At 40.1% G+C, this 17,440-nt stretch overlaps 2 protein-coding genes across 2 annotated transcripts in view; both read right to left on the bottom strand.

Moving 5' to 3' along the window:
- Window positions 1–12,442, bottom strand: part of Nhe3 (Na[+]/H[+] hydrogen exchanger 3) — a 168,305-nt gene extending 155,863 nt beyond the window's left edge. The window contains exons 1-3 of the mRNA XM_080282410.1: window positions 12,196–12,442; window positions 3,469–3,603; window positions 2,901–2,983 (exon numbers count right to left, since the gene is read on the bottom strand). Of these exons, the coding sequence (XP_080138536.1) occupies window positions 2,901–2,983; window positions 3,469–3,603; window positions 12,196–12,442 (465 nt within the window). The remainder of the gene's footprint in view (window positions 1–2,900; window positions 2,984–3,468; window positions 3,604–12,195) is intronic.
- Window positions 12,443–13,729: 1,287 nt separating this feature from the next.
- The window catches only part of LOC145412416 (uncharacterized), a 28,974-nt gene continuing 25,263 nt past the window's right edge, over window positions 13,730–17,440 (bottom strand). The window contains exon 7 of the mRNA XM_080282302.1: window positions 13,730–13,837. Coding sequence (XP_080138428.1) covers window positions 13,730–13,837 — 108 coding nt within the window. The remainder of the gene's footprint in view (window positions 13,838–17,440) is intronic.

Raw genomic sequence — 17,440 nt, 5'->3', positions numbered from 1 at the left:
ATTACAGAAACCAGTCTTCCAGTGAACTACAGTAATACCCTAATATACGATACCCCACCTTAACAATGGGGGTTGAAATACCATCATACCCCACCTAACGATGGCCAAACCCCGGTTTAAGTGGGTTTCTATTTTATTTTTTTTACCGATTTTGGTGATACTTTAGACTAAACCTGTGTTTAAGTTGACTTATAAACAGTTTTTAGACTTAGATTAATGTGTTTTAGCCACAGTTGGGGTGAACATTGTCATTTTGGGGTAAAGTTTACTAAGTTTGATTTTTTCCAGACTCATATTTGACGATTTTCAGATTTCAATTGTTAGTTTTAGTGAGTTATTTACAGGTGTTAGGCTTAGGTTACCTTCTTTTACAGCTGTTAGGCCATTTAGATTGGCTTTAAACTTGTTTTGGGGCTCATTTTGGGTGAGTTTTGGACTTGGTTGAGGGGGAAGGCTGAAAAATTCACCCCATTACTTTACGATACCCCACCTAACGATGGGTTTTTACCAAACCAATTGCATCAATAACCTGGAGACAATGGCTGCCTAGAAATGAACTGAGAGAGATTTTCTGGATGACAATAAATAAGTGCTGAAAATTCTTGAATGGCAAAGACCAGAACCTACTGACAACATTTTTATTTCTGATGCAGGAATATCATACTTGCGATCAAAAACTGTGCCTTACAATAACAAAAGTACAATAACAGGAGATACCATAGCTAATTAACCTGCAAGACTGCAAACATCCCATATTAACAATGAAAAAGGATAAACCCTTTGAATACAGGTGATGTCCTTAGCTTCTCCCTGTTCCTACCAAATAATTCTATTCACTCTGAAAAAAGAGCTCCCACACTGACGAAGTTTATTAATGCCATACTGGCAAGCCTCAGTATACATGAGTTTGGTATGAGATAAATTGATATAATGATGAACTAAAAGTCATATCCAGTTTTGGGATAATGATGCTGAAATTTCCTTATACGATAATTGTGGAGGCCATGTATGACAATCTTGTGTGTATACGGTCCCTCCTATGCAAGCCGACAGTCAAATGTTTGAGCCAAGATGGCAACCCAGTGTTTACATTCATTGTGATCACCACCTTTTCATTCCACTTTGTGTGTGGTGCAAGGCCACTGAAACACCACTGCTATTACTAAATAACAATGCAAGTGTGCAACGAACAGTGCAGTGTGCGATGGAATGAAAACTTTTATGAAAAAAAAACTGAAACTTGGAAATCATGTCTGGCAAGGATGATATCCCTAGTGGAAAGCATGGTGTTACTGAGGCAATGAGGGGATGCCTAAAACGGTAAGGTTTTTTGAGATTTCAAGTTACAGGGTCCTTGGCCCCTTCTTCTCTCCACTGAACCCAATTATATGGCTCTTGGTATACAATAAATTGTTATGTGATTAGTTTTCACTTGACAACCCCAATGTATACAGAGGCATGATTGTATCTAACCCTTTCAGTTTGAAGTTTCTTAACTTAATAAAATGGAATATATATTCCTAGCCTCAATGGGTTGACTACAACATGTGCAATAACAACAGAACAGTGGTGGTGGTGGTGGTGGTGGTAGTGGTGGTGGTGGTGGTTGCACCCTTGGGTTCATCTGAACATGAATCCAGTCAACTGTGGCCCATACTTGTCCTCCTTCCATGGTTTGCAATCCTCATTTCAGAAGACAGGAAAGGGACTGGGGAACATTTGTATAACCAGGCACCCCCACTGCCTGGTCCTATCAGTGCCACTAAGTGATGGTATACCTCTACAGCACCACAGCAATGCTGCTGTGTGCCTCATATTTTTCACTATAAGCTTCAGATATTAAGAAATCATAAAGTTCAAGATCTTAACCCTTTCACCACCACAAGTTCTTTCTGACATCAGTTAAACTGTCTGGTGGTGGTAAAAATAAAAACTGAAAGTGTTATCATAAAATACTATGGTGGTAGTAAGAAGACATGCATAGTACTTGCAACAAAGTATACAAAAACCATCTTTGTAGCTGCTGCTGTTGCAACTCCTAACCCATCTGAATGTAAATCCAGTGAGTTGCAGGAAACCAGTCACTTCAATTGGATGTAACCATAAGTCTTATAGGTAGGTTATGTTGAAAAGCTGCCTGTGCAAAGACAGTGCGTTGCATTGGTGTGTTGTCGTGTAGGGGCTGCACTGAAGTGTGGGTACAATCAATTGTTTGTATTGGTACGGCAGCAGGGAATGGTGATGGTCACATTGCAGTCTGGTCCGGTGCACTCATATTCCTCTGGAGTTAATATCTACTGATGGTTCAAGAAAGATGTTATTTGGGTTAGGGCTCTATATGGCTGTAGTGGCTGCATTTACATATGTCTGTGAATTGTAGTGCTGGGTGGAGGAGATGGAATAATTATGAGACACTCTGTGAATTCTTGGACAAGAGAGTGTGTGTGCATGCATACATGCACATGTGTGTGTGCACACATGCATGTGTATGTGTGTGAATGGATGGGATGTTGCAACACAGTGTGGGATATGTCTTCCGCTGAAGCAAAGAACTGTGCACCTCTCATATTTATATGATTCTTCAGTGCAAGTATTTTTGTTTCATGATATAGGTGATCTGTATTTGTGGTCTTAGTGCATCCTGTTATGATTCGTATGGCTTTGCACTATACTTTTTTTTTTGCTAATCCATGTCGTTTGCATTAAAATCACTAACTATTATTGCACTGGAGATACTCTGTAATGGGGTGTGGGATGGGGTGTAATCTGGAAGGATAGAGGAGCATGAGCTACACTACCAATTCTACCACAAAACATGGTAACCTGTGAATACTGTCATACATGCTTATCAGTGTTTAGTAGTGTCTGAACAACACTTAGAAGATTAGTGGAAAACTTACCTTCTGAACAATTTCATTTTCCAGAGTTTCTGGTATTTCACCTTTAAAATAATATGCGTAGGTTCTGTTTTGACTGCCATTTCCTGAAAAAGTGAATGAACCTCTGAGTAAGAACTGAATAACAAATTATATATATATATATATATATATATATATATATATATATATATATATATATATATATATGTATATATATATATATATATATATATATATATATATATATATATATATATATCTACTGTACTTCCATACCCACTTCCCTATTCCTCATCACCACTTTCAGTGCACCTGCAACATTTTTTCCCTGCTATACCCTTTCACACACTTCATCCTCTAAACTTCCATTCTCACTCATCACACTATATAAATATCTGAAGACACTCACATGTAATACCTGCATATGCAAAATCAAATTATAGTGGTGTAGCTAGTAATTTCTATGTTGGGATATATGAAATTTAATTGCAACTGAATTACTCTGAGCACTGTGCATGACATAAAAGAATGATTAAACAGATTCATTAACAGCAGTACTGACAGACAGCATACTTCAGGAACTACTTACCACTATTATATCTAAGCCAGAGTGTGTCTGGAGGAACGTTGTGATTATAAGGTGAACCTGGTGAAGCTTTGACTCGCATATGACTCAGAGATGTGCTGTCTCCAGTGTACCTCAATATGGCTCCAACTATTAACCCTGAAAGAAACATGCATCTTTTAACATACGTCCATCAACCAGCTGCATCCAAAATCGGACCAAGGTATTCAGTACATCCTGCTATCTTTGAACTTAGATAAGAAACCTTTCATTCTGTACGAGTATCGACACTGAAACATAAAATTAAGCAGTAAAACAATGTGCATTTATCTAAAATACAGTACCATTATTCAAAACACGTGATCAGGCTGACACATGAAAGCAAAGAATGCATATGATCTTACAAGATCAATGAACAAAATTATAACACAGGTATTCATCTCCTAACACTGTTCTCAATAGCTAAAGCTGTTTTGCTTTAATGACTCTGATTCTTTACACTTTTCATGTTAATGAAACCAAATACAACACAGGCAACCCCCCCAGTTAGCAGGGGTTAGGGGACACAGACCCCCGTGAATTTGGAAAATCCGGGAAATTTTGATGCACCCAACCATGCCCCTATGGTAGCCTATAACCCCTGCAGGCCCCTAGAAACCATCACAGGAACCTAACACCTGCCTAAAACAGCACAAATATATACCCTGTACTGTACTGTACCGTACTACTGTACAGTACAGTATGCAAAATACTTCAATAAGAAATACAGTAACCCATAAATGGGTATGATTATAAGAATTAAGGTTAACTTTGTTAATGCTGCCTGCCACCAACATGGTAGTATGCACAGACCTAAAAAATATATATATATATATATCTGGTGCCAGAAAACACAAAATATCACAATATATCCTGAAGTACTATAAAAAATCTTTAATAACAAATAGGCATTTAATAGGTATGGCTAAAGTAAGTTAGGGCTAATTATTTTTACTGGGGGAAAATTTGCATAAAAGTAGGGGCTGTGAATTTCAGGGGTTGCCTGTACAGTACTCACTTTAACAATATTCACCTACAAAGACTTGCTGTGGCAGTTTGTGGTGTTGTAGGTGTCATGAACTTTCTCTTGCTTGGATCTGGGACTTGGGTTAGGTAAAAGTATGTTATCCACCACTGGAGCAATCTTGGACCCACGCAATGTAGCCTATCCCCACTGAACCCGTTATAAAATGTTTTATTAACGTTTGAAGCTACATGTGGGCTGGTGTACCTATCACGTGAAGCCAGGATTCCAAGGGCTTGAATGGTAAATGAATGCATATGTGGAACATTTCACTGAACATAATGTTGACTAGTTCTCCCACTATTTTCTGTACCCTACCCCACTCCACCTACAAGTGGGGAGGAAAAAAAAAAAAATGAGGCAGGATGATGATCATCATCAAGATGGTGGTGCTGGTGTTAACTCAGTTCCAATTAATCCTTCTGATTACTCTGTTAACCTTTCTCTTTGTTGGACTTCTCCAATCACAACCTTATCACCTTAGCCTGTCCTAATGCTCCAGTAAGGCCTGCGAACCCTCCAAAGAAGTGGTGGCTGTGGCACTTTTGTGCTGCTGATTGGCAGGCCCTCAGGCAATACTTCATCGATTTTCTTTGGAATGATTATTGCTTCCATGGCTGATAGCCATCTAAACGTACCTCATGCATTGCAAAAGTTATTCTCTCAGGCACAGAACCATACATTCCTTTTTCATATCACTTCATTAAAAATAATAATAATAATAAGTTTAATCACATTTGTTCTAATGCTGTCCAAAACAGGAAGGCATTTTACCTGCGCCAAACTGTCCCAAAATCTCACCTCTTATGCTTCTGCACAGAATCATGCTACGCCTGTTCTTCACACCATGAATACCTGTAATTTCATTCATACTAAATGCTCTGAACTCTCAAACTCAAATTTTTCCTGCTCCTTCAGGCACCTTGTCAAAAACACTTCTAACTTATTTCAACTTCCTTCCCTCATCTTTTCTGCTCTGATGGCTCTGTAGCAATTTCTTCTACTGAAAAGGCAGAACTCTTTACTCGCTTTCTCTTCCAGTTTCACCTTAGATGATACCGGTGCTGTTCCTCCATTTTTCATCCCCTCTGACTTCCTCATGACTGACATTAAAATTTCTTCAGTTGTTGCACTCTCTGTCCTCACTAACCTCAATACTAACAAAGGCATATGGACCCATTGGGGTTCTGTGCTTACATCCTGCTCAGGTAAACCCTTTCACCTTTGTTTGTCAACTTGTACCTTTCCTTCTTGCTGTAAGTTTGCTCTCATTCAGCCTGTCCCAAAGAAGGTGACCATACCCAATCATCTAACTAGTGCCCAACTGCTTTAACATTTTGCATTTCTAAATTTGTAAAAATCTATTCCATTTCCAAATTTTTAAAAATCTATTCTTAACAACAACAAAAATTTTTAAAGCACCTTTCCTATCATAACCTCCTGACTGCTAGAATGGATTCCTTCAGAGGCACTCCACTGGTAATCTCACCTTCCTTCAAACTTCTGGTCATCCTCCTTTCGGGACTATGGGAAAAGATTTACCATTGCACTTGACGTCTCAAAGGCTTTCAACCGAGTCTGGCATAAATCTTTAATTTCCAAACGGCCCATTTAAGATTTCTATTCCTTTATCTGCACATTTATCTCTACCTTCCTCTCTGGTCATTCTACGGCTGCTGTCATCAACAGCCACTGATCTCAAAGAGCTATCAATAACGGGTGTTCCTCAGAGTTGTGTCATGTAATCATCTGTCTTCCTTCTATTCATAAATAATCTAACCTGTACATCTAACCCTATCTACTTATATGGTGATGACTCAATCCTTCACCTTTCCATTCACTTCTCACTGTGTCCATCACAGTAATTATTTCCACAACATGGGATGGGACTAAGGTATATACACCTGTTATGATCTAGCTCATACCTCTGACTGGAGTTAAAATATAGCCTTGTTGTTCTTAATACCTCAAGCTCTTACATCTTTCAACCCATCAAAATCCTCCGCAGGAGTATCCGTCAATATTTAACATCATCCAACTCAATCCTGTATCACCTCTGAACACACCTGGGTTTTCATTTTCTCAGGATATATCATGCAAAGATCATATTACCTCTCTTGCAAAATCTGTTTCCAAGAGATTAGGTGTGCTAAGCTGACTCTGAACATTCTTTTCCCCTGCACACCTGTTGACTTTATTCAGGGGTTTTATTTGCCCCATTTTCCACATTCCTTGTCAATCTGCGGTCATATTCTTTTTATAAATCCATGAAGGCCACATACAACTTCTTTCCCTTCTCTAGAAACTTTTCCACTAGACCTTAAGATGAATATCTAATATACACAACTTCTTCCCTTCCTAAACCTTACCTACTCTTCTCCAACCAATTCCTCTGTTAGCTCCCTAACTCTGTCAGTAAATATCCTACCATAATCCTATATGGTAAACTCTCAATTATCCATCATCACGATATCCCACACAGCTTTTGGCTCTATTAACGTAATATCCAACAATTTTTATGCAACATCCGGTGCTGAAATGGAACGTAACCAGCGGTCCAATGCAATATCTGGCTTTGAGCGGTTTCAACCGGCTTGTAAGTGGTACCGGTAGTCATCCGGCACCAGGGGAAATCTCAAAATTCAGGAGCCAAGGAAAACGCCCACTACACACCAGCCAATTAGAATCCAATGTGGACGTGGCTTGTCCAGCCTGCCAAGAATACCCCCATGCTCTCATTCTCTACTGTGGATGTCACAGAGTCAAGACATGTTTGCACACTCCCGTTCTTCTGACAGTGTGGTCGCAAAACCTTGGTGCTTTTGCTACCAGTAACTCTGATTCGTCCAATGTTCAACCTATCTATCTACCTACTGCCAGATGCCTTAATCTCATAAGGGGTGGCCACAAACAGATCACCTCCATGTTGCCCTGTCCCCCGCCATTTCACTGCCCTGCTCCCAGCTCATAACCCCTCTCTCATATACAGTACTCGTCAGAAGTATTCAGCGTTGTCCGCCGGGCGCGCAATACTTATGGCCCAAAAAGAATCACCCATTTTTGGGGGTAAGAATTGAGCCACAAGTTTGAGCTCCGAGCATGACGTCACGGTAGCCTGAGGCCTTCCGACACGCTGGTTGGGTCCCGCCTCAGTTGCCCACGGGCTGCCTGAGAGAGAGAAACTCCGCCGAGTGTCCCTCTCAAATTGCGCCATTTTTTACCGAGTGTCCCACAGTGTTTTGGCCTTTAAAACTTTGTTATGGCACCTACCCGTGAACTATCGAGTGAAATCATATCCCAGATCATTGCTCTAAAGGAGGCAGGCCACCAGACAAAGGAAATTAGTGAATTGGTTGGTGTGGCACGATCGACAGTGCGTCGTTGGTGTGCGCGATTTCGGGAGGAAAACAGTGGTGAAGTTCCCACAAAGAAACCGAGGTCTGGTAGGCCTAGGAAAACTTCCCCAAGGTCTGTTAATGTTTTAAAACGTGCAGTGGAGTTTAATCCTCATGTGAGTGCAAGGAAAATTAAGGAGAGCAACCCAGAAGTGTTTGGTGAGGTGTCAGTGAGAACAGTGTCTCGTAGGGTGCATGAGCTTGGTTACACAAGTCACAGGCCTGTGAAAAAGCCTCTTCTCTCTAGCAGCCAGAGAATTCGTAGGCTTGCCTTTGCTAATAAATATCTAAACTGGGGTGAGGAGCAATGGTTGTCAGTGTTGTGGTCTGATGAGGCAACGTTTAGTGTTACCTGTAACAGAGGAGCACGAAAAGGTAGTGACCCACTTGACCCACGGTATGTAGAAAGCACAGTTAAACATCCTGATTCACTCATGGTATGGGGTTGTTTCTCAGGGAAGGGTTTGGGGAAGCTTGTTGTACTTCCCAAGAACCTCAGAGTGAATCAGGATGTTTACCTGGAGCTTCTGTGTGATCATTTACCAGACTCCTTCGAGCTAACAGGTGCACGAGTGTTTCAGCAGGATGGTGCACCTGCTCACAAGGCCAAATCGGTCACCAATTGGCTTCGTGACTGCGAGGTATCATTCATGACAGACTGGCCAGGAAATAGCCCAGACCTCAACCCGATTGAAAACCTCTGGTACCTCATAAAGAAGAGTCTCCAAGGGAAGGACGTGAGCTCTCTGCCTAAGCTGGAAGCCGCCATTCGTGACTCCTGGGACAAAATACCGCTCCAGCACCTCAGGAGCCTCGCCCTTTCACTTCCAAGACGTCTCAGGTCCGTGAAGAAACGTAAAGGCTACCCTACAAAGCACTAAAGGTAAATAAAATGCATTATTTTTATGTTTTTTCAATGTTGAAAGGTTTGTTTCTCAGGAGGGACGCAGGGCGCTCCATACTTCTGACGAGCACTGTACAGTGCTCATCAGAAGTATCGCCTGTCTATATCAGGGCGCGCAATACTTATGGCCTAAAGAGAATCACCCATTTTTGGTATTAAAAACTGAGCCAGATGTTTGCGGCGCTAGCATGATGCCACAGTAGCCTGAGGCCTTACTATGCGCTGGTTGGTTCCTGCCTCAGTTGCACATATTTCTTTTGTAAATATCCTGCACACACCTTCCACGTCCCCCATCTGCTCCAATTCATATTTGCCCAATCATTCCTCCACTTCTTTCTCATACTCTGCCTTTTTCTCATCCTCTTGTAACCTTTCCACTCTCCTTGCAACTACTCCTTCCTCTCGTCTTTCCCTTTTTCTATTTCTCCATCTTACTTGGATCCTAATTCTGGCCACCACCAAGTAGTGGTCAAAAAGTCCACTCCCCCAACCTCTATAAGCTCTTGCATCCATTACACATCTTCGCATCCTTTCATCCACACACACATAATCAATCATTGCCTTCCTTTCATTCAGTTCACCATCCACCCTTCTCGTCACTCGCCATGTATACCTGTGGATCATTTTATGCCTGAAGAGGGTATTGTCTATCACCAACCCCCTCCCAGCACAAATGTCCACTAACACACTGCCATTCTCATCTATCTCAGCAGGCACATCCCACTCACCAATTATTCCATTCACCTTCACATTCCCTACTTTACCATTCATATCACCGATCAAAAACACTCTCATTCCTTCCAAACTTTTCCATGCACACTTCCACATTTGTCCAGAACTCTTCTCTCAATCTACTAGCACTATCTTGCGTTGGTGCATACACACACAATCGCCCACATTTGTATTCCAACTTTCAACCTTACCCACACAATCCTTGATCCAAGTGATCCATACTGTCTTATGCTCTTCTTCCATCTTTTACTCACAACTATACGGTACATACTCCTTCCTTTGCCCTCTCATTCTCACCTACTCCTGCACATATACCCCATCCGTACTCCCATTCTCTCACACTTTCTCCTCTCCATTTTGTTTCAGTTATTCCACATACATCCACTTTCGCACCCTCAAGGACCTGGACAATCTCTCTCTCTTCCACCTCATCATTCGCTCCTCTTACATTCCATGTTGCCATTACCAAGTCCTTTGTCCAGTCCTGGGTCGTCATCGTTTGGTCAGTCCTTGTCCGAGGCTTCTTGTTTGTCTTTTTAGTTAGTTGTTTTCCGGGGAGGGGCACTAACCCTCCGTCAACCCTTTTAGTCGCCTTTTACTACAAGCAGGGATACTGGGGGAGTATTCTTGAATACCCCCCTACTCCCAGAGGGTATATATACCGGTGTATATATATATATATATATATATATATATATATATATATATATATATATATATATATATATCAATCGTTTTGAAACCCTTATTAAGAGTTAATATTTCCTATGCCGAGAAAACTGTGATGTCGATAAAGTAATCATGTGTTTACAACTGAGATGGGGCTCTGGCAACAGTATGAGGAATGTGTGTGATAGCATCCAAGTTTTGTTCCACTGAAATCTTCCTTGGCCGTTCCTGATACGATGTACCGTGTGATACCCCCTTTAGCTGTCCACACTAAGAAATCATGGAGACAGCTAAAGAGATCTGGCGGCAACTAAGCCATCCCAAGCCTCAGAACCCTTCAAACCACCCAAGCCTTAATCCTTATAAAAGTTTGATGGCCTTTTATGTTATTTAATATATTATAATATTATTATTAATATAATAATGCTTTATTTCATGTTGGAGGAGAGATTGGCAGGAAATCGTGGGCATAAAGTGGTTAAAAGTTAGATAAATGGGCCACCGAAAAACCAATTAGAAATTTTCCCATTGATTGTTAAGTTCAGCTATCGCGAATTCAGTTATCAAGCGCGTTTGCTGTAACCAATTAGGGGCAATAGCAGGGGGGTTGAGTGTATACATCTATACATACCGGTATATATATATATATATATATATATATATATATATATATCATTCATTCATTCATTGCCAGACGCCATGTATCCTAAACGGGGTGGCCAAGGGCTCAGAGTTAACTGAAATACTGTTCATGCTACTATTGCTACATTTCTTGAGCCACAGCTCGTGGGAACAAAAGGGTACGAAGTCAAACAAAGATGAACAAAACAGAAAGTAGAAAAGCCTCTCATTATTGTTTGATCCAAGGACCTGTGCCACCACAGCATGCTGACTGAGGTCAAATGAAAGTAAACATAGTGACCACCAACACCAGCAGCCAATTAGCAACTTTGATACAGAAGGGAAAATGTGTCATACAACTGTATATTACCAGTATACATTTTGCTTCCATCGCGCTACATGACATGCCTAAAAGGCAAAAGACCAAGATAAACAAAATGAATGTCAGTCTTTGGTTGGTATTTGTGCTCCATCCTACACAGTATTTATCCACAATCAGTACAATTTGGTTTGAAATTCGTATTTTGGTATAACTTTAGAAGTAACCAACATTACCAATTTTCATTACATTACGTCCTTGAACTATTCTAACTAAGACTTACGGTACCTTTTAAGCCTAGCTTGAGTTGGGGGAACAAATTTTGTTGGGATAGTCATATAGTAACTTAGGTTAGGCTATCGCTCAGCAGCTGATGAATGTCGCGCCATATTGGCTGGTGCAGGCGTGTGCACTCGGTCTTATGTCAGGCCCTAGGTTAGGTTAGGTTAGGTTGTTAGTTTGGGTTCGTTTAATGAAAAATAATGCGTTTTTAATTAATTTTGATCTTGATTTTGGGGGATAAACCCACTTTTGGAAATCTTACTCAAAATTCCAAAAGGGGGATTTTCCCCAAAAAATGAAGGTCAAAACTAATTAAATCACAGTATTTTGCATTGGAAAACATAAAAATAATAATAAAAGAAAATGTTAGTTACTTCTAAAAATTTACACAGTGCACAATGATTACATAAAGAATAGTAAAACAGTTATTTCTGGCATTCTTCATATGACGTTACATTGGAGTGCAAGGTGATAGTTTTCCCCAAGGATGACGACTGCCAACACCACATGTACGTTTTGGGTGCTTCCTGGGGACACTCGTTTTGTTCACTTCTGTTTCTGTACTCCTTGCTAAGAAAATGCGGCATAAATTTTATGTGGTCAAGCCAGGTTTACGGTACACTACGGCAAAGTGCCATGGATTGTAAGTCACCACGTTTTACCAATACTCCCTAGTGTTTCATGTTGTGACATTAAGTAGAACACCTTCAAAGTAGAAAATATCAACCAGAAGAGCTTCTCATACAGACACTATATTAAATCTTACCGTAAATAACTGCAAGGCCAGTCTCGTGTATGTATCTTGCTCGTCGGTATTTGAAGATCCATATTGTGACCACTGTTAGAATTAGCAAGAATGTATATAACAAAATGTTCAAACTGTCAATGCGGTGTGTTATCAAATATTTCTCATCTAATTCGATGTCCGTGCCAGTTGAAGGCTTGGCTGTCACGGAATGTAAGAAAGACACAAGAGAAATTACTAGAACCCCACGCCACCTTCCACCCGCCATGGCGAATGTTTACAACTGATATCGAATTAATAAATCCCGGAGAATGGCGCACCTGGAACAGATGAGCATCGCTGAGGAGAGAGGGTTAGGGAATGTCGTCGCTCTCTGTGCTATATATTATGAGGAAAGAGTTTGCTTTAAATATTAGAGATCAGTTAAGACTTTAATTTTGTAATAATTCATACCATTTCTGTTCAACTCAAGCTTTTCTCATGAATATAAAAATGTTGATCACAAATCAACATAGTGTTGACAGTAGGATTGAGTAGTTTGTTTTCAATACCTTAACTGTGATAACAATAAGCACCAGAAATTTTAGGAATGCTGTCATAGTCACGGGTTTCTTGAGCTTCCTGTTTTGCTGATAAGTGTAAGGAAGCCACAATAAACGTAGGTCTTTCTTACTCACTCTCGTGAGTTATACATGAATGCTCGATTGCTTATTCCCGTGTAGTAGTGACCTCTCATTGTATATATTATTAAGCTAGATGCATACCTTCTGAGTATGTCTTCAGGTGTTTCTTCGATAAATGTCGGTTAATTTTGCAACAGCCTACATTCAGTACCGTACTAAATAAGAAAAGCCACATTTGTAATGAACTGGCAGGGATCAGCTTATATATAAAATCGAATTTACCCCATGTCGCATAATTCATTAACGGTAGGCTACTGATATTTGACGCACCCTTCAAGCTCTGATCAGATGAAGTCTGGGAAAGGTCCCTGTCACCGATAAAACGGCGTTAAGAAAGCCAGGGTACCAACAACAGATACAAGAAAGAGGCGTGTACATAGGCTACAAGTGGAGATTCATCCTAGAACTCAGCCTACAATGATTAGTGATGGAAAGAATATACTGAGTTAGATTATTGATATACTCGACATATTACTAGAGGAACAAATAAACATTTGAATTTTAATGCAAAGGATGTGTACTGCAGTAAGTTATTACTATTGTGAAGTAATAAATACGCAGTACTTTCGTATAAGACTTCATAAATAGGAGTTTTTACTATAAGCACACATTTCTAGTAGATATAACGTAGGGGAACCATAATTTCCGAGGCAGCATCAGGCGCAAGAGGACGTCCTTGGGATGAATACATCCCCATGCGTGGCGAGACGGAAAGGTTCATCGCTAAGGTTATGGAGCAGAACCAGCCGAACAGAGTTATGATTAGCTCCTTAAGTAACTCAGATTTTCATTTCCAGGAAGAACAAGAGACGTGAAAAGTTTAGTGACAACACTCTTCACTGCTTTCATTGTTCTTAAAGAGCGAGTATTGCTCAGTTGTAGCGCTCGCGCTTCACTACCGTAGGGTTAATCAGTTCGAGCCACCACCAGGGTGGCGTACGGTATATCCAGTAAGGGATGTAGCGATCTCTCTTCTTTCCCTGCAGAGTTATATGGTCAGTTGGTACTAGTTCAGGGAATTCATCCTCTTCCGTTGTAAAAAAAAAAAAAAAAGTTTTGCAGAAAGAACGATCTATATGGGAAGATTCTATATACATTCCCCTTAACCTTCCTGCAAACTGAGACACAAGCGGAAGCAGGCACTGATCGTAAACCTGTAGTCTGTCTTACCACACACGTCAGTGACAAACTTATCCATTCAATGACCTCATTCTGATCATACATTGTAGACATCTGTGAGAATGAGTCGCTAACATCACATAATGAAGTAATGAGGGCAGATAGTTTAGGACTTCAGCAATTTATTTAGCATATTTGGTTACACATTACTATTGTTTTATGTGCTACTCGTACCTTTTATATATCTACATAGTTTGTATCAGTAACATACAAATAGTTATTACAGACAAAATAAACAACTGAGGAAGAAATATTACGAAATTGCCAAGGAGAACGAGAATATGACCCCAATGTTAAAATAAGGAATTTGCCCGTACCTCCACGCATTCAGCTGAAGCACTTTAGCCCTGGGACACAATCTTTATGGGGATTATATGTAGGCTAACTCAAACTTTACGAAATAGGATGTTCGGGTTGGAATAGAGCAGCATTCATTAACGCATTCACTAGTTAGGGCTCTTCTTAGCTAAATTGGATCATCCGTTAGCAACAAGGGTAAACCTTTATAAAATAACTAAAGGTAATTGGACTGAAAAAGTTAGAATAGGGCTATCAAAGTCATGCCAGCAGTTTGATCCACCTGAGAGTCAACTTCCGCCTTGGATGGGTTGATAGGTAGTATCCTAAGGGCAGTATTATTGTAATTCAAGATGGTGAAGGGAAGGAAAACCGACATTATTTTTCTGACCATTAATAAACAATGGAAGTAATAAGAAGTTTTACCTACGATGTTGCTGCATTTTCGATGCTACGACACTTTTTTTTTTTTTTTTTTTTTTTTGCCTATCGACCATAGGGGCCGGAGCCCATGGTCATTAAGGCAAAAATATATATATGTATATACATTGACACACACACACACACACACACACACACACATATATATATATATATATATATATATATATATATATATATATATATATACACACACACACACACACACACATCCATGCATATGAACATACACACTTTCATGCACACGTACATATATAATAATTTTTATTTTATTATTTTTTTTTAACCTTATATTACTTATAAACTAAAATGCCCAAAGATCCTAAAACTAATCACCTAACAGACAAATCGCTAACCTATATAAATCCTAAAGAGACAAATAACTAGAACTACACTAATGGTAAAAAGGCCTCGACCAAGAGAGCTACGACACGAAAATCTGCACTCCTTTCCCTGTCCTTCCTGCAGCACCAAATGTAATATAAGATAATGCCCTTCCGTAACTGTGGCTTGTTTTTTGTAGAGGGACTAGAAGACAAGGACAGACTACACTCTTCCTTCTTTGTTGTTCATGAGAGAGAGAGAGAGAGAGAGAGAGAGAGAGAGAGAGAGAGAGAGAGAGAGAGAGAGAGAGAGAGAGAGAGAATACAGTTGCAAAACTAATTAGAAGTAGCGAATCTGTACCCTGATGTTGTACCGACAGGAGCAAATCTGCGGAGGATATTTGCGCAGATTAGTCACATTGTTGTGCACCCCGTCTTTTCTGCCTAAGAAGGTAGGGATGGCCAAGGACGTGAATTTCTAACTCGATTAAAAACTGCAATATTTACAGTATACTGTATCTCAAACGAATCCAACTATGGAAGTGACTGAATGGACCCAGAATCTTCGTCCTTATATATCTGAACCATATACTTGTTGGTAGATGCTGGAAAAGGACACCTTCACGTAGTGGTACCGATATAACTGACTGCCACTTTCTACAAGCGTTTCTCAACTTCGTATTTGCCGAAGGTAGGTTGGTGAATTGCAGAAGGGCAACTTCAGTGTGCACTCTGCTAGGTTCACAAATCAGATGACCCGGAGTTACTAAAACTGCCATGAAGCATCATTATCATCATAATCTATCTATCTATCTGTCTATTGCCAGACGCCATAATCCCGTAAAGGGTGGCCATTCGACTCTGAGTTATTTGTTTTACTGAGGGGCACTAACCCTCCACCAACCCACTTGTTGACACGTAGGGAGCACGTATGGTTTGGTTATATGGTTACCACCCAGAGTTGTAAATGGTTTCTTGGCTTACAGGAAACCATTTGGCTTGTCACTCAATGTAAAGCCACCTGTAAAGGAAAGAAAAGTAATAAGGAGTGACAGGAAAGATGGGAGAAATAGGAAGAAGGGAGGCCAGGCACAGAAAAAGTATGGTAAAGACTAAGGAAGAAGTAGGCAGCACTACATCAAATGAGTGGATGATGGTCGCCACTATTTAATAATAATAATAATAATAATAATAATAATAATAATAATAACAGTCTCTTCGCCACAGAATTCCTCGTAACACTGCATTCTAAGCGACTTATTTTTAATACTACACCGAAATATTCGCTAGTACGATGGTAGTTTCTGGTAGGTGGTGGCGACCATCCCACTCGCATGATGTAGTGCTGCCTACTTCTTCCTTCACCTTTATCACTTTTCCTGTGTCTGTCATCTCTCTTCCTATTTCTGCCATCTTTACTGTCACTTTTTACAACAGTGGGTGGTAACCATATATCCAACCCATACGTGTTTCCAGCGTGTCAGCAAGTGGGTTGGCGGAGGGTTAATGCCCCTCCCTGTAAAACAACTATAGCTCTAAGACAAACGACCGCCCTAACGGGATTACTGTGTCTGGCTATAGACAGACAATAATAGTATCTTCGCAATGTTTTCATAGTTTGCACCAGCAACACAGAACGGTGTTATTACCTCCGCCATGGAGGTTATGTTTTGCCAGCATTGGTTTGTTTGTATGTTTGTTAGCAGGATTACTCAAAAGTTTTTAACGGACTTTGCTGAAATATTTTGGAAGGGTAGGGTGTGGACCATGGAATAATCCATTACATTCTGGTGGTGCTACGAATCATAATCCGGATCCAGGAGTTTTGTAAAGGATTCTCTACCATTGTTGGATAATGGCAATTTAAAAATTTTTGCTTCGAACTCAATAAATATTGCCCATCATGTTTGCACAAATATAACAAGATAACACCTCCATAAGATCTACCACATACCAGCCTTGGAAGATGTTTGCAATCTCGGATTGCTCTGGTTTAGGTGTAAATTGTAAAATAAGTAGTTAAGGAAGAAGCTTTACAAAATCTCCAGTTAACAAAAGATGTGTGCCATATAAATTCTATATAATTGAATACCCCCCCCCCACACGCGTTATAGTTTTAGTTTTTCTTCTTGCTGTTAGATTTTTTTTTTTCTTTTAAGGCATAGCCCCCAGGCAGTGAATGAATTAAGGCTATAGTTAACCCTTCCGGTTCGATGTAAGTCAGTTCATGAAGTTTCATGAACGACTTAACGTCTGGAGATAGCAAGAATAAAATTTTAAAAATGGAATAGTAGTGAAGGTGTTAATTTATATCGCTATGCGTTTGTTACCGGAGGAAGATGT

The sequence above is a fragment of the Coenobita brevimanus genome, chromosome 93, assembly GCF_032717465.1.
Source record: "Coenobita brevimanus isolate Jiangsu-jjx chromosome 93, ASM3271746v2, whole genome shotgun sequence".
NCBI lineage: Eukaryota > Metazoa > Arthropoda > Malacostraca > Decapoda > Coenobitidae > Coenobita > Coenobita brevimanus.
Note: the sequence above shows the minus strand (reverse complement) of the source record. Positions and strands in the feature narration are given on the sequence as shown.